Source organism: Globicephala melas, chromosome X (assembly GCF_963455315.2).
Source record: "Globicephala melas chromosome X, mGloMel1.2, whole genome shotgun sequence".
Taxonomy (NCBI): domain Eukaryota; kingdom Metazoa; phylum Chordata; class Mammalia; order Artiodactyla; family Delphinidae; genus Globicephala; species Globicephala melas.
Window position 1 is genome coordinate 117,400,790 of NC_083335.1, and position 23,843 is coordinate 117,424,632.

Below are 23,843 nucleotides of genomic sequence, written 5' to 3' on the forward strand. Positions count from 1 at the left end.
TTGGTAACCGTAAATTGGTTTTCTATGTCTGTGAGTGTATTTCTGTTTTGTAAATAAGTCCACTTGTACCACTTTTTTAGATTCCACATATAAGCAGTATCATATGATATTTGTCTTTCTCTGACTTACTTCACTCAGTATGATAATCTCTAGGCCCATCCATGTTGCTGCAAATGGCATTATTTCATTCTTTTTTATGGCTGAGTAATATTCCATTGTATATATGTACCACACCTTCTTTATCCATTCATCTGTCGATGGACACTTAGGTTGCTTCCATGTCTTGGCTATTGTGAATGGTGCTGTTAGCTTTGTGCAGTGACAGTATCATAGCCAATGAGGTTTATCTGAGGCGTGATTACTGCTAATTGTAAATAGTGCTGCTATGAACATTGGGGTGCATGTATCTTTTTGAGTTAGAGTTTTCTCTGGATACATACCCAGGAGTGGGATTGCTGGATCACATGATAACTCTAATTTCAGTTTTTTAAGGAACCACCATACTGGTCTCCATAGTGGCTGTATCAATTTACATTCCCACCAACAGTGTAGGAGGGTTCCCTTTTCTCCACACCCTCTCCAGCATTGCTGTTTGTAGCTTTTTTGATGACAGCCATTCTGACCGGTGTGCAGTGATACCTCATTGTAGTTTTGATTAACAGCAAGAAGGCTGAAGGAGCCAGCCTGGATCACGCTTTCCAGGCAGATGGTTACATCTAAACACATCGTAAGAGCACCCCTTTGCCTCCCTGTGTTAACAGAATCCTACATTCCTGAGACCATCATTCCCCTCATAACCCTTTAGAGCAAGGGTTGGCAAACATTTTCCATAAAGAGACAGAAAGTAAATATTTTCGGTTCGGCAGGTCAGTTGGTCTCCGTGGCAACTACCGGACTCTGCTGTTGTAGCACAGAAGGAGCCATATAGAGCATGGCAGTGCACCTCTCTTGTATCCTGTGGCCATGAAAAGGAAATCCAGGGCTTTCTCAGTGGCGCAGTGGTTGAGAATCCACCTGCCACTGCAGGGGACACGGGTTTGATCCCAGTCCAGGAAGATCCCACATGCTGCAGAGCAGCTAAGCCCGTGTGCCACAACTACTGAGCCTGTGCTCTAGAGCCCGCACGCCACAACTACTGAAGCCCGCACGCCTGGAGCCCGTGCTCTGTAACAAGAGAAGCCACCGCAATGAGAAGCCAGCGCACCACAACAAAGAGTAGCCCCCACCCTCCGCAACTAGAGAAAGCCCACGCGCAGCAGTGAAGAACCAACACAGCCAAAACCAAACAAATAAATAAATAAATAAGTAAATAGGAAATCCAGGGACTTCCCTGGTGGTCCAGCAGTGGAGAGTCCACCTTACAGTGCAGGGGCCACAGGTTCGATCCCTGGTCAGGAAAGTAAGATACCAAATGCCGCGGGGCAACTAAGCCCACGCACCACAACTACTGAGCTCGTGCGCCACAACTACAGACCACAACTACAGAGCCCACGCGCCCTGGAGCCCGTGCGCCACAACTACAGACCACAACTACAGAGCCCACGCGCCCTGGAGCCCGTGCGCCACAACTACAGACCACAACTACAGAGCCCACGTGCCCTGGAGCCTGTGTGCCACAACTACAGACCACAACTACAGAGCCCACGCGCCCTGGAGCCTGTGCGCCACAACTACAGACCACAACTACAGAGCCCACGCACCCTGGAGCCTGTGAGCCACAAGTAGAGAGAGAAAACCCGCCCACCACAACTAGAGAGAAGCCCACGCGCCACAACGAAAAGATCCCGCATGTCTCAACGAAGATCCCGTGTGCTGCTGCTAAGACCCACCGCAGCCAAAAATAAATAAATAAATAAACTTTTAAAATAATAAAATAAATCTTAAAAAAAAAAAGGAAATCTAAACTCCTCTTCATGGTCTACTCAGTGGTTCCCAATGTGGCCCCATCGCCCACGTGGCCAGACTCATCTCTAGTCCTCCCCTTCCGTGAATCTGCCACCAAACCTTAGAGCTCCTTGAACTGCCTAAATGTGCCACGGTCTTTCATGCCTCTGTGACCTAAATAAGCCACTCCTGATGAGAATCCTTTCCCCTTCCTCTGCCTGGCAAATTCTTAGTCATCCTTCAAGACCCCACTGAAATCGCACCCCCTCTAAAAACTCCCTCCCTAACCATCCCTCCTAAATGATCCCACAGCACTTGATACATAACCTTACTGCAGCCCATAAAAATATATATTGACTGCCTACGAGAGGCCAGGCACTGTAATATGTGCTTTCATACACATAGAGCCCCATTTAATCTTCTGGTATAATTAACTCCATCCTTACAGATGAGAAGATGGGGTCCAGAAATGGCACCCCAAAAGTCAGCCAGCCTAAAGATGTCAAAGTCAGGATGCACCCAATCTGTCTGGTTCCAGAGCCCCACTCCTTGCCCTCCACACCACACCTCTGTATGACATAGCCTTCCACCCAAAGCACCTGGTATTAGAATTACCTGTCCACATCTCTGCCTCTCCCACTAGCCCTTCTCTTCTCTAGAACCTAGCTCAGCACATGACACATGAACCCAAGCTCTAGCTCAGTGACTGTCCGATAGAAGCATGGCCCAGCCCTCCGAAGGGATTCCCCTCACAGTGTCCTTATGAACAGCATGTACCTTTCTGTGTCTGTCGGTGTCCCGTGACTTCTCCCTCAGCCAGTCGATGGTGTGGAAGTCCTCATACGTCCCCACATCAGGGAACGGCTCGTCAAGGAAATCCATCAGGTTTCCAGAGCCACTCATCGCTCCTGCATTGACCATGCTACTTACACCTGGGAGAGAAAACCTGTCGTTAAAAACGTGAGCAGAACATCTGCACAGACCTGGCAGAACAATCCACGTGTGCTATTTTTTTGCACAGGAAAGACATTTCAGCATAGGCACCTCTGCTGTGATGAAAGATACATACAGTCTGTCTTAGTGAGCACAGGCTGCTGTAACAAAAATACCACGGACTGGGTGGCTCATCAACAACACACATTTATTTCTCACAGTTCCGGAGGCTGTGAAGTCCAAGATCAAGGCACTTACTTAGAGATTCAGTGTCTGGTGAGAGCCCACTTCCTGTTCACAGATGGCCATCTACTCACTGTGTCCTCATCTGGTGGAGCTCTCTGGGGTCTCTTTTATAAGGTCACTAATCCCATCCATGAGGACTCAGCTTTCATGACCTCATCACCTCCCAAAGGCCCCTCCTCCCAACACCATCACATTGGGGATTAGGTTTCAACATATGAATTTTGGGGAGACACAAACGTTAATTTCTTTTTTTTTAACTTTTTATTTTATATTGGAGTATAGTTGATTAACAATGTTGTGATAGTTTCAGGTGTACGGCAAAATGATTCAGTTATACATATACATGTACCTTTTTCCAATTCTTTTCCCATTTAGGTTGTTACAGGATATTGAGTAGAGTTCCCTGTGCTACACAGTAGGTCCTTGTTGGTTACCTATTTTAAATTCAGCAGGTGTACATGTCAATCCCCAACTCCCTAACTATCCCCTTCCTCCACCCTTCCCCTCAGTAACCGTAAGTTCATTCTCTAAATCTGTGAGTCTGTTTCTGACAAATGTTACTTTCTTATTATTTGTGGTAGTTTTGTGCTATAAAGTCACCATGGCCACCGACTTAGTGAGTACTAAATCACTGTCCCCAAGAGAAATACAGGGTTAGGTTCCTTCGAGCCTCTGGTCACAACATCTTCAGCAACCAATCAATATACAACCTTGTTTTGTGTGTTTCTGTTTAAAGACACCTTATCAAATATATATCGTTGGTTCATCCACTGAACTCACAGCCAACAGCACTGTCACTCACGTTGCAGGAAGTTTGTCTAACAAACATATTTTCTCCATGAGGCCCAGCACAGCCTTCTCGTGCTTAGAAACACTACAGACACTCCTGCCCTGCATTTCAAGGCCACTGGAAACAGCAAAATTACCAATAAAAAAAACACAAAAATGCGAAAAATATGGCACTAAAGAGACTGTGAAAAGAACACTTGTTTCTGGTCTGGGCACTGAAACAAGACGGCAGAGCACCGATTTCTCCAACCTCAGCTGGGATCGTGCATTCCTGGCAACTCAAACTTTTTGAGGCTCTACACGTGCACTGACCAGGCAAGTGCCCCAGGTATTGCCCTGGATGTTACAAATACATTTTAGTGAGCAGGCAAATTCACAAATACGGAACCGCTCATAATGAGGGTCAACTATAACCATTTCTAGAAAACCTCACGTTCTGCAAAAGCAGGGCATCAACATGAGAGGCCTGGGGGAAACAGGATTGAGGCATACCACTCAAAACCAAATCACTGTAGTAAATCCAGTAACCAGTTCTCCTGGGAGATAAAGTGGACCACTGAGGTAGACAACCTCTGTGGATACTCGAGACGTACAGCAACAGCAGAGTGAAAATGCTAAAACTTAACTCACTGGTGGGAGCCAAGGTGATCCACAGAGGGAGTGGTCCTCTGCACCAGGGCGGGGGGGGGATGCCATGGGGATGACAAGGAGGCAGGACAACCTGCCACGTGAGCCATGCTATGGTCTGAACGTGTGTGTCTCCCCACCCAAATTCATACATTGAAAGCCTAACCCCCAAAGGATGGTATTAGAAGGTGGGGTCTTTGGGAGGTGACTGGGTCATAAGGGCAGTACCTTCAAGAATGGGACTAGTGCCCTTATAAAAGAGGCCCCAGGGAGCTCCTCTGCCCCTTCCACCATGTAAGGACACAATAGGAAATCTGTGACTGGAAAAAGAACCATCACCTGACCATGCTGGCACCCTGATCTCAGACTGCCAGCCTCTGTTGTTTCTAAGCCACCCAGTCTATGGTATTTCGTTATAGCAGCCCGAACAGACTAAGACAAACCATACCAGGCTGGCAGCACACTGCCCCGGGCAAGCAGCCCTGAGTGCAGGCCCTCACTTCTAATTTTCCTTAAAATACAGTCAAAAGGGTGCCTGCTACCAGGGCAGTAGCAAAGTGGAGGATTTCTTCCTTTCCTGCCTAAGATAACAATTCCACTCCTGTTATTCTGCCTCCCCTTGTCTGGAAAACAATCTCAAATAAACCAAGACATCTTCCATGTTACACCACCATCAGAACCTGATTTACAGATCACACAGGAAATAATTTGACACAGAGAAAACTCTTTGCAGCAGGACCAGTGCTCACCACCAGTTAGCAAGAAAAATAATACACTCTTACAAAGACAAGAGGTTGGAATAGGCACTAAATCAAAATTTCTTTGGCAAAGCGCATGGAAATTTGAATTATACGACGGGAACCACAAAAGTGCCGGAATAAGATGGTTAAAGAAGTGAAGGGTAGTTATTAAAATATTTGAGCACAGGCTTCTCTCAATTGCTTTATGTATTTTTATATCTGGAGGACTCAACCACGACCTGACAAAACTGCATTTTGATCAAATTGAAAAGTCGATACAGGCAAAGTGGAGTAATCACCTTACAAGCAATAAAATGGCGATAGTTATTGATTTATTGACTGTCTGTGCAACTTTGCTACTTTAAAACTTAAAAAGTTTGAAGTCTGAGCCATGCCAAGCTGAAAACTATACCCACTGATGAATGCCCAAGGAAGAATCATATTGCAGAAGTCAGTAGCAACCAATTAATAAAAGGGAAGGAATAAAATTAGAAAGCAAAGATTTCATTTTCATTTCTAGAAACGCAAGACGGTAATAGCCTTGTATTATATGTGGTAAAGAAAATCTCTGATGGGAAAAAGAAGATGGCAGGCTGCTGACCCACAATGGGTAGCCCGTGTAAGAAACACCAAGCCAGCAGATCGAAGAATTGCAGACACTTGGACATTCTATTAAAAAGAAGTTCATGTTACCTGAAATTTAACCAAATCTCTAGTTAAGCAACAACTCCAGGCAATAATGACTGAAACAAAAAGTCACTCTGGAGAACAAATGTATCCTTAAACTTTGGTGGAGCATGTCATGGTCCTGACGATCAGACGCATAATTGGTAAAGGAAAATAAACATGATTTAATCCGTAGATCTAATTGGAGGCTTTCCCTGGGGGCCCAGAAGGAGGTGGTGACTTTGCTTCTGAAGCTCGGATTAAGAAAGACAGGAGGACCAGAAGTGTAAGAAGAGGGCACCCAGGTCAGAAATAATGGAAAGAGGGAATTCCCTGGTGGTCCAGTGGCTAGGACTCTGCACTTTCACTGCTGAGGGCAGGGGTTCGAACCCTGGTCAAGGAAGTAGGATCCCGCAAGCTGTGCAGCATGGCCAAAAAATTTAAGAAAAGAAAATAAAAATGGAAAGAATTCTATCTGGGATCCCCTGGGAGATATAGATGGATAGGAAATGAGAATCCAGCCAAACACAGGAACAAAATGGAATGAACTCCAGGGACTTGATGAGAAATAAACTTAACCTGTGTAAGTTCAATACGGCACCCAAAGGGATGCAAAGACTGCTGAGCCCTGAACAACACAGGTTTGAACTGGGTGGGTCCACTTATACGTGGATTTAGTTCGATAAATATCATACCTGTATTTTCGTTTTATAGATCTTTACCTACGTGAGGGGAAAAGTCTGTGCTCGATTAGAGAGCCCAATATGTAGAATCACAAGAACTAGGGTTTGAGTCCTGATTCTATCCAGACTGTTTCAGCTTCCTGCCCTTGGGTGAGTCATTCATCAATTCCTTTGGTTTTGAGGCAGTGAGAGCAGGATGCGGCTTTTCGACTGTGCTGGGGGTCAGTGTCCCTAACTCCCACGTTGTTCAAGGGTCAACTATAGTCATCTGCACCTTAGAGGGGAGCCCTTGCTCCTCTCACCTGGTTTTATTTCTTCTCGCCAATAAGAGCACTTCTGCTGGCAGATGACACCTCTGCTTATGATTTCAGGAAGGACAGCATCCTAGATCCTGCATCTGAGATTCCTACTTGGTCTGGATCGTCGAGGTCAGAGCACAGCAAACTGCAGGCTGTGGGCTAAATCCGGCGTGCTGCCTGGCTTTGTAAATAAGTTCTAGAGGAACACAGCCATGCCCACTCCACATATTGTCTATGGCTGCTTTCACATCGCAACGGCACAGTTGAGTAGTTATGACAAAGGCCAAATGGCCCCCAAAGCCTCAAATGTTTACTATTCGGCCATTTACAGAAAACGTTTGCTGACTCCCGATCTACACGGTGGACTGAACACAGAACCAGCTCAGATTCTCTACCTGTCCCTGCATCTACAGCATTTTCAGTGGGACCTTGTGGCTCCTCTTCATTAAGAGGTAGAGTCTATTTCTCCAGCTCTTGAATCAGGGCTGGGCCTTGGGACATGCAGTGGAAGTGACAGCATGCATGTACTGAGTCTAGACCCCAAAGGCGACGCGGCCTCTGCTTTCTTCCTTGGCCTTCTGCCATGAGCAGAAACCTAGGCTACATGCTGGAAGATGAGCGACCACATGGAGTCAAGGTGGGTCATCTCAACTGAGGCCATCCTAGATCATCCAGGCTCACCAAGCACAGATTCATGAGTGAGCCCAGCCAAGAGCAGCTGGCTTTGACCCAATCAAACCACCCAGCTGACCTGCAGACCGTGAGAAAAATGAATGGTTATTGTTTTAAGCCACCAGGTGTTTCTGAAAGGGTTGTCATGTAGCAGCATCATAACAATGTTTAACAGGTATGATTTACGTGGGCTCCAAGGGAGAGAAGAAATGAAGATGCTAAGTTAGTTACAAGGGAGGACAACTAACTAAGTTAGTTGCAGCAACAGATAACACAGCTGGCAACAGAGACAGGATGGAATCGAACTTCACGCTGGAGGTGTCCATCCTGAAGAAAGAGCATCTCTCTTACACAACCGTATTTACCTACACAGGGACTTCGGAAGACACAAAGGACACCTAGGTCTTTTATCCAATCCTTAAAGGCAAGAAAGGATCTACAGAGCATCAGGGTAGCTGTGGGCTTTTCATATTCAACAAGCTTTCCTAGCTTGTTGAATGTTTTTAATGACGAAAGGGTGTTGAATTTTGTCAAATGTTTTTTCTGCATCTATTGAGATGATTATGTAATTTTTATTCTTCATTTTGTTAATGTAGTGTATCACATGGGTTGAATTTCAGATGTTGAACCATCATGGCACCTAGTGATAAATCCCATTTGGTCATGGTGTAAGATCCTTTTAGTATGCAAACCAGAAACAAGACAAAAAGACAACCCTCCGAATGGCAGAAAATATTTGCAAATGAAGCAACCGACAACAGATTAATCTCCAAAATATACAAACAGCTCATGCAGCTCAATATCAAAAAAACAAACAACCCAATCAAAAAATGGGCAGAAGAAAAAATTTAAAAAATAATAAAAAAAGAAGGTATTCCCTGGTGGCGCAGTGGCTGAGAGTCCGCCTGCCGATGCAGGGGATGTGGGTTCGTGCCCCGGTCCAGGAAGATCCCACATGCCGCGGAGCGGCTGTGCCCGTGAGCCATGGCCGCTAAGCCAGCACGTCCGGAGCCTGTGCTCCGCAATGAGGGAGGCCGCGGCAGTGAGAGGCCCGCGTACCGCAAAAAAAAAAAGGGCAGAAGACCTAAATAGACATTTCACCAAAGAAGACATACAGATGGCCAAGAGGTACTTGAAAAGATGCTCAACATCACTAATTATTAGAGAAATGCAAATCAAAACTACAATGAGGTATCACCTCACACCAGTTAGAATGCCATCATCAAAAAACCTACCAACAATAAATGCTGGAGAGGGTGGAGAAAAGGGAACCCTCTTGCACTGTTGGTGGGAATGTAAATTGATACAGCCACTACGGAGAACAGTATGGAGGTTCCTTAAAAAACTAAAAATAGAATTACCATATGATCCAGCAATCCCACTACTGGGCATATACCCAGAGAAAACCATAATTCAAAAAGAGACATGTAGGGCTTCCCTGGTGGTGCAGTGGTTGAGAGTCCGCCTGCCGATGCAGGGGACACAGGTTCGTGCCCCGGTCCGGGAAGATCCCACGTGCCGCGGAGCGGCTGGGCCCGTGAGCCATGGCCGCTGAGCCTGCGCGTCTGGAGCCTGTGCTCCACAACGGGAGAGGCCACAACAGTGAGAGGCCCGTGTACCGCAAAAAAAAAAAAAAAAAAAAGAGACATGTACCCCAATGTTTATTGCAGCACTATTTACAATAGCCAGGACATGGAAGGAACCTAAGTGTCCATCGACAGATGAATGGATAAAGAAGATGTGGCACATATATACAATGGAATATTACTCAGTCATAAAAAGAAATGAAATTGAGTTATTTGTAGTGAGGTGGATGGACCTAGAGTCTGTCATACAGAGTGAAGTAAGTCAGAAAGAGAAAAACAAATACCGTATGCTAACACATATATATGGAACCTAAAAAAAAAAAAAAAGAAGAACCTAGGGGCAAGACGGGAATAAAGATGCAGACCTACTAGAGAATGGACTTGAGGATATGGGGAGGGGGAAGGGTAAGCTGGGACAAAGTGAGAGAGTGGCAAGGACATATATACACTACCAAATGTAAAATAGATAGCTAGTGGGAAGCAGCCGCATAGCACAGGGATATCAGCTTGGTGCTTTGTGACCACCTACACGGGTGGGATAGGGAGGGTGGGAGGCAGACACAAGAGGGAGGAGATATGGGGATATATGTATATGTATAGCTGATTCACTTTGTTATACAGCAGAAACTAACATACCATTGTAAAGCAATTATACTCCAATAAAGATGTTAAAAAAAACCAGATGAATGGATAAAGATGTGGCACATATATACAATGGGATATTACTCAGCCATAACAAAGAATGAAACTGGGTCATTTACAGAGATGTGGATGGACCTAGAGCCTGTCATACAGAGTGAAGTAAGTCAGAAAGAGAAAAACAAATATCGTATATTAATGCATACATGTGCAATCTAGAAAAATGGTACAGATGAACCTATTTGCAGGGCAGGAATAGAGACGCAGACATAGAGAATGGACATGTGGACAAGGGGGGTGGAAGGGGAGGGTGGGACGAATTGGGAGATTAGGTTTGACATGAATACACTACCACGTGTAAAACAGATAGCTAGTGGGAACCTGCTGTGCAGCACAGGGAGCTCAGCTCGGTGCTCTGTGATGACCTAGATGGGCGAGACTAGGGGGGTGGGGGCGGGGAGGGAGGTCCAAGAGGGAGGGGGTATATGTATATGTATAGCTGATTCACTTTGTTGTACAGCAGAAACTAACACACCATTGTAAAGCAACTATACTCCAATAAAAAAAAATAATAATAATGTTTTAAAAAAAAACCCTTAAGTGTTTCATGAAAACACATTTTCCTTACCACCCTGCATGTTCCCTCATTCCCAAAGTTTGTCTAATCAGTCCTTTGATGTCTGTAGCTCACAGAAGGGACCTGATGGATTCCAGTTCTGCTCAGGGAGATTAAGCAAGTCAAACTGAACTTTTGGGGGACCTGCTGCGATTTCTGTTCACCAAGAACTTGTGAGGCCATTAAAACATGAATCTATGCCTGGCATTTTAAATATCTTCTCCTGAAAACTCCTCAAAGTGTTTACATTAATTAGAGACTATTTTCTTTCAAACGAAATACATCTACTCAAAGTGAAAAGACCACTAACCGAGAAATTTGCGTGAATCCCATCTGGCTGTGTGACCTCCACTGACCCCCACTGACCTTCACCGCCCTCCTCTCAAAAACTACAGTCCTGGGCTGGACTGTTTCTCAGGTGCTTTCCACCCAGAGCAGATGACACAGAGACTGAAACTTAGTACCAGCCCCTTCCACACGCTTGGGGACAAGCAAACAATCTTCAATTCATCAAAACTTTTTTTTTTTTTTTTTTTTGCAGCACATGGGCCTCTCACTGTTGTGGCCTCTCACTGTTGTGGCCTCTCCCGTTGCGGAACACAGGCTCCGGACGCACAGGCTCAGCGGCCATGGCTCACGGGAGCAGCAGCTCCACGGCATGTGGGATCTTCCCGGACTGGGCCACGAACCCGTGTCCCCTGCATCGGCAGGTGGACTCTCAACCACTGCGCCACCAGGGAAGCCCCATCAAAACTTTTTGTCTCTGCACAGATATTGGTTAAGCCTAGGGAACTTTCCAGAAATTTCAGAGCTGTCTTCACTGCCAGCTGTTTCTATCAGTCATTACAGAGCAGAAAATCATTTGAAAAAAGAACATACTCTTCACTGTTGGCAAAATTGAGATCATCTGAGTGATAATCTCACATCCTCAAAAGCTATAGTGATATCTGTGAGCATTATTGCCCTTAACAGTTAGAAATGGGAACCCAAAAGTACAACTCAGAAAAGATTATTAAAAACATAGAAAAAGCAAGCCCCAGGTAAGCAGGGGGATCTTGTAACCAGCAAGAAGCCAAGAGTCCACGCTCCTGTCCTTGATGGAAACGCATGTGCACCAGTAGGTGCTAGGAAGATGCTTGTTCCTCTCCAATCAAGCCAGAGGGAAACAGAGACCAGGAAGGCCGGGGCTGGCCTGGGCATAATCACAGGGCAAGTCCAGGAAGTGAGTTATCTACAATCTTCCAACTTGCCCTGCTTTTCGTGCAACTGCTATTTTAGTAAACAGAAGTAGCAAATCTAACGTCCTCATTTTACTTACGTTCTGGAAACTGCTCTGCATTACTCATCTGGCCTGGATCTGGGGGCAGGTCTGGATTACCTGGTGGAAAAGTCAGGCCTTCCCCCTGTCAACCTTCGAGTCACCTGTGCTTGGAAGGGCAGCACGAAAGAGCAGGCGAGGTGGCTGTCATCTTGGGACCTTCTCCTTCTGGCTACAGAGGTGCACTATCTAATTCCAGAAGTTTTCATCCTCTACAAGTAACCCCATGCCCACAGCAGTCCCTCTCCTGGCCCAGCCCCTCGTAACCACTCATCTGCTTTCCTTCTCTACAGATTTGCCTCTTCTGGACACGTCACAGAAATGGCATCATATCATACGCGGCCTTTTGTGTCTGGCTTCTTTCTGTTATTATAATGTTTTCAAGTTTTGCCCATGTTGGAGCATCAGTGCTTCACTCCTTTTTATGGGTGAATAATACTCCGTTGTATTTGATATACACACGTTGTGTTTGTCTACTCATCAGCTGATGGACATCTGGGCTGTTTCCACTTTGGGGCTATTGTGACTAATGCTGCTATGGTCACTCCAGCCTTCATGTAGACATGTATTTTCAGTTCTCTTGGGTAGATACCTAGGAACAGAATTACTGGGTCATATGGTAAGCCTACGTTTAACCTTTTGAGGAGCTGCCAGACCGAAATCACTTTTCTTAAGTAAGTTTTTTATTGAAATAAACATCTATCCATAAAAAGGCAAAAGTCCTAAGTGTATACACCTCCTCAAATTTTCACAAAGTGAGCTCACGCACATAACCAGCTCCCAGATCAAGGACAGAACGTGACCAGCGCCCAGAAGCTCCCTCAAGGCCCCTTCCGGGCCCCTACCCCACCCGTAAAGGTAATCACTATCCTCACACCACAGATGAATTTTGCCCGTTTCTGAACTTTATATAAACGGGATATTTTGTTTCCAGCTTCTTCTGTTCTACACTGTGTTGTAAGATCTACCCATGGTGTTGAGTTTATCTAACTATCGTTCGTTCATTCTCTATGCTCTACAACAGTGAACTTTTTCTATTAAGGGCCAGAGAGTAAATATCTGTAGCTTCGTGGGCCACGTGGCCTCTGTCGGGACTACTCAACTCTGCCACTGTCACGTAAAAGCAGCCAGAGACAATACACAAATTAATGGCTGGGGCTATGTGGCAATGAAACTCGATTTATCGACAATGAAGTCTGAATTTCATATAATCTTCACCTGTCACCAAGTATTATTCTTCCTTCAGTTTCTTTCCATCATTAAAAAATATAAAAATCAATTCTTAGCTCATTTTGGCTCAGGCAGTGAGCTGGATTTGGCCCACGGGATGACGTTCTTTGCCGCTTCCTGTCCTATAGTATTCAATGGTGCAAACAGACCCCAGTGAGTTTATCCATTCTATTGTGGGCTGGCCTTGCCGTCCTTCTCCTCCCTGTGCCCTCGCAGTAACTCAACTGCCATTCAGGGCTTGGCAAATGTTTCCTACAAAGGGCCACATGGGAAATATTTTCAGCTCAGGGGCCATGCAGCCTCGGTCACAATTCGTCTACTCAGCCCTTCGGTCGTTGAAACACAGAGCAGCCCAGACAGAGCAGAAAGAAGACATGTGCCTGTGTGCCCTGACGTGCGACCTACAGAAACAGGCCGCGCTCGGGGGCTGCTGGGCGCTACTTGACACAAGCAGTCACGGGCCACCTGCCACCTGCCAGGCCCTTGTCCACAGTGCCAGAGCCACCGGCAGGCCGTCAAGCCTCACCTACCAAAAGAAGCAGCAGAGCAAGCACCACCATCCACTGGGAATGTACAAAGATGAAGAGACATGGCCTTCCTGCACAGGATTCTGGAAGGGAAGGATGGGACCCTGCAAATGCAAGCACAGGACCTCCCGAGCGACATTTCAACCTGGAAGCTGCAAGGGAATAAAAGGTAGTTCTTAACACACACACATACACATCAAGGTTTCTAGGATATCCTACCACCGGAAAAGTTTCTCCAACAAATTAGCTATCCAAATGCTTCAAGACACCAGATGCCCCTGGCTTGTGAATACGAATATGGTCATAGCATCACTTTGACAAAGTGGTCAAGGTCATCAGGGCTAGCGGTCACACATACTCACAAGAGACCGTGAAAGGAGTAGGACACAAGGAGGAGAGGATCCCAGAACACTGAGTTCAGAGCCAGGCCTTAGATGACAACTAAAAAAAAATATATGGAAAAAAGCTTCATGTCTTACAGATTTTCCAGAAGCTCCAACAACCAATCACAAGTCACTTTTCTTGCAACCTGCATGGATTACAGCAGGCACTAAACTCAGGGCTGACGTCTGCTGGCCGCCAGCTCCTTGGTGCTGGCCGCTCCTCTGAAGGCCACCAGCCTGGGCTCCCTGGGGCTCAGAGGGGGTGTCACTGCACCACGGGGCCACCAGAGGGTGCTGTGTGAGCAGCCCTGCTGCCTGGGGCAGCTGAGTCCACTGGGCGGGGCCTGCTTCCTCTCCATCTGCTCCAACCAGTACCCCGCCCTGCCTCACCTGCCATCCTTCCCTCAGCCTCCTTTAGCCCCAGCTCCTGCCTCAGGTCACAGGAACTCCTGTCTCCACAGCCCATGGCTTCTGCTCTGTGCCCTGAGCAACTCAAGGCCAATTCCTGCTCCGACCCGTGGCCACTCCTCTGTCACCTTCAGTGGCTTCTCGGCTTCTACACACCCTCTGACTCCAGTGCTTCCCAAGGTGTGCTTGCAGTGGGTGTGTCTCACACAGCCTGCTGACCGAAGAGTCGAGTCGCGTCAGAATCCACACTGTGTGATTCCATCTACGTGGCATCCTATAAATTATACGTTAGGTGGTGACATGGAGACTTCGTGTTTGATCCGTTAAGCCATACAGTCAGGTGTTATGCACTTTGGGGTGTGTTTGCTATACTTTGCAATTTGAAGAAGTGTTTGAAAATGTGGGCTGCCCATCAGGAAATGCAGCTTCTTAGGCACGATTCTCATTTGTGGCTTTTGCCCAGTACATCTGTTCCTTCTTCCAGCGATAGTAGTGTCATTTTTCTTTGGAGCACAAGCCCTTCTCCACTCTCCACGGTCCTGGAGGTTTGGGTAGAAGGGGACTATGGTGGGAAGGAAAGCTCCAGTTCGATGGGCAGGGACTTCGGGGCTGTCTAAAAACGCTCACTTTCTTTTGAGATGCAGAAGTGTTTGGAGAAGAAGAGGATGCTCTGAAAGAGCCCTCTGACAGGCCCGTGGAGGGAGGCCTGGAGGAAGAAGCTGAAGGGGGGATGGGGGCTTAGGACACCTGGGCCCTGCAGGCCAATGTGGGTGCCTCGCCAGACCCGCCGAGCCTGGGCTGCTCACCTGTAAAAGGGCTGAGCGCCCTCCGAGGTGGCCTGGAAACAGGCAGAGAAACGCTGGCACCTGGCATTCGCTAGACGAGCTGGTTACTGACTAGATGGCAGTGCAGCCGAGCATCCAGCTCCGCACAGGGATGCAAGAGCAGGTCATTCTCGCCCCCCCCCAGAATTATCCCCCCCCTCCATTTGGTACCAAAGCTTCCCCTCCCCACCGTGGGCACGTGACCCAGGCTGGCCAATGACAGTCTCCAACCGCCAGGCACAGCGACTGGCTGTGGGGCGAGCAGGGGACCCATGCAGTGCCACATGCGGACGACAGAGAAAAGGAGGACCCTCTTTCCAGGGGAGTGGCTACCCTGGGAGCCACCACCTCTACGGCGGGTCTACAGCGGGGGGATGAGACCGGGCGACACAGACCAAAGATGGATGGACCAGTGGCACCCAACAGGCAATTCGGCCCCCAGGGGTCACTGGGCACATTTTGTCACATCTGACAGGGGTGCTGCTGGCATCTAGTGGGTGGAGGCCAGGGATACTGCTCAGCACCCTACAGTGACCAGGACGGCCCCAAGTGCCGACAGCGCTGAGGCGGAGAAATTCTGCCTTAATTCAAAACTGGACCAAACGAGCCTTTTGGGCACTTCCCTGCAGGGGTTATATTTGGGGGCCCCAGAGTCAACTGGTGACCTTTGAACCATGTGGATTCACAGGTCATTTCTCCCCAAAGTGGCCTTCCAGGACCAACTGTGTCCCTAAGCAACCACTTGGCAGTGCCTGGAGACATTCTCAGATGTCACAATTGCGGGGGAGGTCGGAGAGTGGCATCAAGTGGGTACAGGTCAGGGACGCTGATAAACATCCTAAATGCGCAGGACGGCCGAACAGCAAAGAACGGCCCGCGCCAATGTCAACAGCGACAGCCGAGAAACTGAATAAGTAAAGGCCTTCCAGTTCCTGAGGCCGGGTTCCCTGACTCCTGCCAACGCCACCAGTTCTCCCCGCCGTGACAGCGAGAGCTGCGCCCCTCCCACCAGTTCTCCCCGCCCTGACGGCCAGAGCGGCGCCCCTCCTACCAGTTCTCCCCGCCCTGACGGCCAGAGCGGCGCCTCTCCCACCAGTTCTCGCCGCCCTGACGGCCAGAGCTGCGCCCCTCCCACCAGTTCTCCCCGCCCTGACGGCCAGAGCGGTGCCCCTCCCACCAGTTCTCGCCGCCCTGACGGCCAGAGCGGCGCCCCCCCCACCAGTTCTCCCCGCCCTGACGGCCAGAGCGGTGCCCCTCCCACCAGTTCTTCCGGAACTGACAACCAAAGCGGCGCCCCTCCCACCAGTTCTCCCGGCCCTGACGGCCAGAGCGGCGCCCCTCCCACCAGTTCTCCCCGCCCTGACGGCCAGAGCGGCGCCCCTCCTACCAGTTCTCCCCGCCCTGACGGCCAGAGCGGCGCCTCTCCCACCAGTTCTCCCCGCCCTGACAGCTAGAGCGGTGCCCCTCCCACCAGTTCTCCCCGCCCTGACGGCCAGAGCGGCGCCCCTCCCACCAGTTCTCCCCGCCCTGACGGCCAGAGCGGCGCCCCTCCTACCAGTTCTTCCGGCCCTGACGGCCAGAGCGGCGCCCCCCCCCACCAGTTCTCCCCGCCCTGACAGCTAGAGCGGTGCCCCTCCCACCAGTTCTCCCCGCCCTGACAGCTAGAGCGGTGCCCCTCCCACCAGTTCTTCCGGAACTGACAACCAAAGCGGCGCCCCTCCCACCAGTTCTCCCGGCCCTGACGGCCAGAGCGGCGCCCCTCCCACCAGTTCTCCCCGCCCTGACAACCAAAGCGGCGCCCCTCCCACCAGTTCTCCCCGCCCTGACAGGCAGAGCAGCGCCCCTCCCACCAGTTCTCACGGCCCTGACGGCCAGAGCGGCGCCCCTCCCACCAGTTCTCCCGGCCCTGACAGCCAGAACGGCACCCCTCCCACCAGTTCCCGCCCTGACGGCCAGAACGGCGCCCCTACCACCAGTTCTCCCCGCCCTGACAGCGAGAGCGGCGCCCCTCCCACCAGTTCTCCCGGCCCTGACAGCGAGAGCGGCGCCCCTCCCACCAGTTCTCCCGGCCCTGACAGCGAGAGCGGCGCCCCTCCCACCAGTTCTCCCCGCCCTGACAGCGAGTGCGACACCGTTCCCACCAGTCCTCCCGGAACTGACGGCCAGAGCGGCGCCCCTCCCACCAGGTCTCCCCGCCCTGACGGCCAGAGCGGCGCCCCTCCCACCAGTTCTCCCGGCCCTGACAGCGAGAGCGGCGCCCCTCCCACCAGTTCTCCCCGCCCTGACAGCGAGTGCGACACCGTTCCCACCAGTTCTCCCCGCCCTGACAGCGAGAGCAGCGCCTCTCCCACCAGTTCTCCCCGCCCTGACGGCCAGAGCGGCACCCCTCCCACCAGTTCTCCCCGCCCTGACGGCCAGAGCGTCGCCCCTCCCACCAGTTCTCCCCGCCCTGACGGCCAGAGCGGCGCCCCTCCCACCAGTCCTCCCCGCCCTGACGGCCAGAGCGGCGCCTCTCCCACCAGTTCTCCCCGCCCTGACGGCCAGAGCGTCGCCCCTCCCACCAGTTCTCCCCGCCCTGACGGCCAGAGCGGCGCCCCTCCCACCAGTCCTCCCCGCCCTGACAGCGAGAGCGGCGCCCCTCCCTCCAGTTCTCCCCGCCCTGACGGCCAGAGCGTCGCCCCTCCCACCAGTTCTCCCCACCCTGACGGCCAGAGCGGCGCCCCTCCCACCAGTTCTTCCCGCCCTGACAGCGAGAGCAGCGCCTCTCCTACCTTCCCACACATTTGGAGCACTGGGCAGCTGGCTAAAATGCGGATTCTGATCCAGCATGGCCAGGGTAGAGCCTGAGACTCTGCATTTCTCACAAGATGTTGCTGCCGGTCTGCGGACCACACTTTGAATATAGAAAAGGGACCGGGCTGAAGTCAGTAACCCAGGGAAGAGGGAGGGGTGAATTGGGAGATCGGCACTGACATATACACACACTAGCAGACAGTTAAGAACCTGCTGTACAGCACAGGGAACTCTACTCAGTGCTCTCTAATGGCCTATATGGGAAAAGAATCTCAAAAGAAGAAACGCGGGGAGCCAGGCGGGACTGGGGGCCAGAGACAGAATCACGGCCCAAGGAGATTAAGAAGCCGTGGTCAGGGGCTTCCCTGGGGGCTCAGTGGTTGAGAATCTGCCTGCCAATGTAGGGGACACAGGTTCGAGCCCTGGTCCGGGAAAATCCCACATGCCGCGAGGCAACTAAGCCCGTGCGCCACAACTACTGAGCCTATGCTCTAGAGCCCGTGAGCCACAACTACTGAGCCCACGTGCCACAACTACTGAAGCCCGCGCACCTAGAGCCCGTGCTCCGCAACAAGAGAAGCCACCGCAATGAGATGCCTGTGCACCGCAACGGAGAGTAGCCCCCGCTCGCCACAACTGGAGAAAGCCCACGCGCAGCAATGAAGACCCAACACAGCCAAATTAATTAATTAATTAATTAATTAAATTTTTTTAAAAAGAATCCATGGTCAGAGGCAGGCAGGAGGGCAGGTGTCTTGGGGGCTGAGAAAGGAGAGCTCTGCGGAGGCGCGGTGAGCAGGGCCCAGGCCGGTCCCAGCCCTGGCTGCACAGCCCAATCACTTGGGGCCTTTCACAAAGGCCCCCAACCCCAGGTCCAGCCCGGAGTAGTTAAATCCGGGTCTGGGGGGCCCAGGTATCAGCATTTCTAAAGCTCCCCAGGTGCTTCCAAAGTGCAGCCTCTCAGGTGAGACCCTGAACCAGGCTGGGATGAGCCCATGAATCCCCTGGGGTCTTATTAAAATGCAGATTGTGATCCTGGAGGGGGATTGGGGAAGAGGGCAGTCTTGGAGCTCCTGCCTTTGAAGAGTGTCACATCTCTACTCAAGGGCTGCATTACCACGATCATCATCATGAACTTGTGATCCAGTGTAAACCCTTTCCCCCCAGTCCCTCCTCCTAGGGCAGCCAGGCCAGCTCCCCATCCACTCAGTTCTCTGACGCGGGAGGAAATCAGGACCTTAAAATGAATGCGGGGACGCCAGCCTGCCTTTATTCATGCCCTGGATCTCTGTGCACACAACACCATGACACTCTTCAAAAATGCAATCCAGGGCTTCCCTGGTGGCGCAGTGGTTGAGAGTCCGCCTGCCGATGCACACGGGTTCGTGCCCTGGTCCGGGAAGATCCCACATGCCGCGGAGCGGCTGGGCCCGTGAGCCATGGCCGCTGAGCCTGCGCGTCCGGAGCCTGTGCTCCGCAACGGGAGAGGCCACAACAGTGAGAGGCCCGCGTACCGCAAAAAAAAAAAAAAAAAAGCAATCCAATACAAATTCACAGCTAACTTCAAATTACACAGCAGACATGGGTCTCCCAATGTGCTCGTGTGGATAAAGAAAAAAAAATTTCTTTTGCCATGCATGTTTCAGGCCATAGCAAACATTTGTTAAACATACCAGTATCTTCTGCCCCCACAATGCTCGCTCACACACACACACACACACACACACACACACACACACAAAGGGACTTATGGGACTCCATCAAGTGAACAAATATATGCATATGAGAGGCTCAGAAGAAGAGAAAGAAACAGGCAGACACAGGGAGGAGGTGCCCATCCATGGCTCTCCCTGTGCCTCCCACCCAGCATTCCTGCCACAGCCCAAGGAAGTTAGAGGGAAGCCTTGACCTTGGTCGTTTCAGCCACAGTTGTAATACTGCCGCATGACTACACGCATGTGAACTGCCCTGGACACACGGCTCTGTCGTCCCCACCCAATTTCTAGAATAACTACTGTACCTGATGCTCCCAGTGCCCCACCCATATCCCTCAAGACCTTCCAGTGAGCTCCAGCTGATTCCCAGCTGTATGTGTGTGCCTGAGGTCACTGCCTCCGGCCCCGTGGAAGGTGGCTCTGCTGGCGTGGCACGCCTGAAGAGCATTACTGGGAGCAGGTATTAACCGATGTCTCGGGAACTGGTGCATAAATACTCCCACTCCCTCGCCCCCTGAATGGGGTCATTTCAAGGCATGTGTTTCATACCTGTGCAGAAAAGACTTAGCACTGCAGGCCAGAGACTGCTCTCTTCAGGAAGGCCTGCTGGCAAGGCTGGCCCTCGGCTGGCACCTGGGAACGTGGATTTCAGGAGGGTTGACACCATCCCCAGAACTGATAAGAATGGCTCGCGGTACCTAAACTGGCTGTCCAAATACTGTGACTGATACTGAACCCCTGCTCTCCTTCTGGGAGTCTGGAATTCTGATACAAGCTGGACAGAGAGTGCCTACAGGACCAGCCCCCCAACAGAAATCTGGGCACTGAGACTAACAGGCTTCCTGGGTAGAGAGCACTTCACCCGTGTTGCCTCAGCTCACTGTGGGAAAAGGAAGGGCATCCCTGTGGGACTCCACGGGAAGAGGACTCTGGCAGCCGGAGCCTGGTTTCCTCCAGACTTTGCCCCATCGCCTTTTCCCTTTGCTGATTTTGCTTTATATCCTACCATCAGAGGAAGTCACAGCAGCGAAGACAACTATACACCGAGTCCCCTAGTGAACCCACCCTAGGTCCTCCTAGTGAACCCACAGGTGACTTGGGGAGCTCGTGACACTGCAAGCATCATTTCCTAGAGTTTCCAAAGCATGCAGTTAAGCTCCGGCTGCCCACACGGGGAGCTGCATTAACAGCCCAGGCTCTAACGGGTGCCTTCTTCTCCCAGTCGCCCCTCCCAGGGTCCCTGCAGCACCCAAGAAACGCCCTGCACCAGAATCCTCGTCTCAGGGTCCGCTTCTGAGAGAACCCAAATGAAGGCAGCATCGCAGGCCATTTTCTCTTTCTTCAACCAGGGATGCCTTTGCCTGCGTAAATCCCTGAGTGATGTTTACCGCCCGGTACAAATGGGCAAAATCTTCGTGACCTAGGGCTAGGCAGAGGTTTTAGGGATGACACCAAAGCACGACCCTTAAAAGAAACCAAATGGGTAAGTTGTACTAATGGGCAAAGTAAAACCTGCCATCCATGCAAGAACGCAGGAAAACTCGCTGACACACTTTATTGATTGCAACAGGTGACCTGGCAAATCGGGAGGGCTGGGTCCCTGTCCCGCCCGCAGACATTCAGCTTCAGCAGCTCTGGGGCAAGGCCCGAGAATCTGCATTTCTTACAAGCTCCCAGGAAGACTGCTGCTGCTGCTGGCCCGCAGACCGGGCTTTAACAACCAGGGGCCCTTATAACCCTTCATTCCACTCCTGTTCCCCACTCCATTTCCTTCCCTGCATCCTTCCCGTCGTGTTTTAATTACTACTATTTTGATTATAGATCTTACTTATAAACTGGAATCATTGTTTCAAAGCTTGCTGCCTCTGAGCTCCTGAGGGCAGAGGCCTGCGTTACTCACCCCCATCTACCATCTGCACCTTTGAGGCAGTGTTTGCTGAGCCTGCTGTACAGTTACAATATCCCTTAACCCTAAAAAGCTCCACCCACCGCATACACGATCTCTCCTCCACAAGGAGCGTTATTAAAACTACATCCATCTAGACCTAGACATGATCACACTCAGTGAAGTAAGTCAGACAGACAGAGACAAATACCATATGACACCACCTATATGTGCAATCTTAAAAAATGATACACGTGGGGCTTCCCTGGTGGCGCAGTGGTTGAGAGTCCGCCTGCCGATGCAGGGGACACGGGTTCGTGCCCCGGTCTGGGAAGATCCCACATGCCGCGGAGCGGCTGGGCCCGTGAGCCATGGCCGCTGAGCCTGCGCGTCCAGAGCCTGTGCTCCGCAACGGGAGAGGCCACAACAGTGAGAGGCCCGCGTACCGCAAAAAAAAAAAAAAAAACAACCAAAAAAAATGATACACACGTGAACTTCCTTACAAAACAGAAACAGACCCACAGACACAGAACACAAACTTACGGTTACCAAAGGGGAAAGGGGGAGGGAGGGATAAATTAAGAGTCTGGGATTAAAATATGAAATAGATAACCCACGAGGACCTACTGTATAGCACAGGGAACTCTACTCAATATCTTGTAATAACCTGTAATGGAAGAGAATGTAAAAAAAAGAATACATATATTTACGTATATACGTATAACTGAATCACTTTGCTGTACACCTGAAACTAACACAACATTGTAAATCAACTACATTTAAATAAACATTTGTTTAAAAAACAAACAAAATTACATCCATCTAGAGATAGAAAACGTTATCAAGCAGTCAGCTCAATGCTTGAGACATCACCGCACAGGCACACTCAAAAATACATACAAGAAAGATAGCTTACCTGTGAGTATACACAGGACAAAAAGAATACGAAAACCATACTCAAGTCACTAGACGTGAAAATGAGAGGTTGGGACACGTCTCTCTGACTGCATCGCCTTTCATATGCACCATGGTCTGCAGTTTTATCCTCTGTAGCAACGCGAGTCTGAAGGGCATGCCTTGCTTTCCCCTCCTAGGTTCGGGGGGTTTCTTTAACTGCTCGATTCATCCTGATTATTCCCTTATTACTTTTCACCCAGGAAAAAAGCTGGGCTGACAAATATAGACAGATCTCTTCCTCGGTGCCGCCGGCCAACATCTTGGCTGACACCCAACCACAGGCATCTGACCCAGAATCTTGGGAGCCCAAAGAAGTGGACTTTGGACCCATCACAGCGGGAAGCAGGGTAGCAGCACCAAGAGTTGGCAGCCCCTTTAGCAGCCCGATGAGCCAAACCCTACTTCACATTTCTTATCCAAGTGGAGGAGGTCACAGGGAAATTGGTTTAAAACTCCCTTTAAATTCTCTCAAGAAATTTCTCTGAAATACGTTTTCATTTGTGGCCCAGAACTTTTACTCTAGGAAATCCTGTTCTACAGGATTTAAACTACGAGACTACAAGCCCACAGATACAAGAAGCTCAGCGAATCAGTACACCCCAAGCACCCAAATGAATAATAGAATAAAACCACACTAAGGAGTGGCATAATCAAATTGCTAAACCCAGTGAAAAGGCGGATATCTTAAAAGCAGAAAAAAAGACACCTATATACAGAGAAAACTATGTGACTAGACACAACCACAAGGATGAACAACCTACCACTACATACACTCACTGACAAGGATGAAATTCACAAACCCAATGTCAAGGGAAGGCCAGACACAGGAACACGAGTCCATTAAAACAAAGTTCCAAATAAGCAAACCGAATGTGTGGAGTTAATCAGGACAGCAGTTACCCTTGGGCTGAGGAGTGACCAGAACGGACATGGGGGTGGCTTCTGGTGGCTGGTCACGTTTTTTCTTTTTCTTTTTTTTTTTAATATTTATTTATTTAGTTAGTTAGTTAGTTGTGCCGGGTCTTAGTTGCAGCTCGCCAGCTCCTTAGTTGCAGCACGTGGGCTCCTTAGTTGCGGCGTGCGAACTCTTAGTTGCGGCATGCATGTGGGATCTAGTTCCCTGACCAGGGATCGAAGCCGGGCCCCCTGCATTGGGAGCAAGGAGTCTTAACCACTGTGCCACCAGGGAAGTCCCACTTCCTGTTTCTTGATCTGGGCACTGGTTACCCAGGTGTGATCACTTTGTGAAAATTCATCAAGCTGTACACTTACACTTTACACACTTTTCTGCACATATATTTCAATAAAAGATTTATTACTCAAGGCAACCCAGAAGACCCATCAACTAGAATTAAATCTCACCGCCATACTGTACAAAAGTTAGATTTTTTAGTTGGCATGCTGCAACACTTCTCTCAAGCAC

General features: G+C 50.0%; 1 protein-coding gene and 1 pseudogene across 3 annotated transcripts in view; one reads left to right on the top strand and one right to left on the bottom strand.

Annotated features, from left to right (window-relative positions):
- The window catches only part of CLCN4 (chloride voltage-gated channel 4), an 80,055-nt gene that overhangs the window by 43,992 nt on the left and 12,220 nt on the right, over nt 1-23,843 (bottom strand). For 2 of the 3 annotated variants that reach the window (XM_060292336.1, XM_060292335.2), the window contains one exon: nt 2,662-2,816. In XM_060292336.1, the coding sequence (XP_060148319.1) occupies nt 2,662-2,805 (144 nt within the window). In that variant the 5' untranslated portion in view covers nt 2,806-2,816. Of the gene's footprint in view, nt 1-2,661; nt 2,817-13,458; nt 13,481-23,843 lie in introns of those variants that run through there. The other variant, XM_060292334.1, reaches the window with a different exon arrangement.
- LOC132594609 (U4 spliceosomal RNA) lies at nt 308-430 on the top strand (annotated as a pseudogene).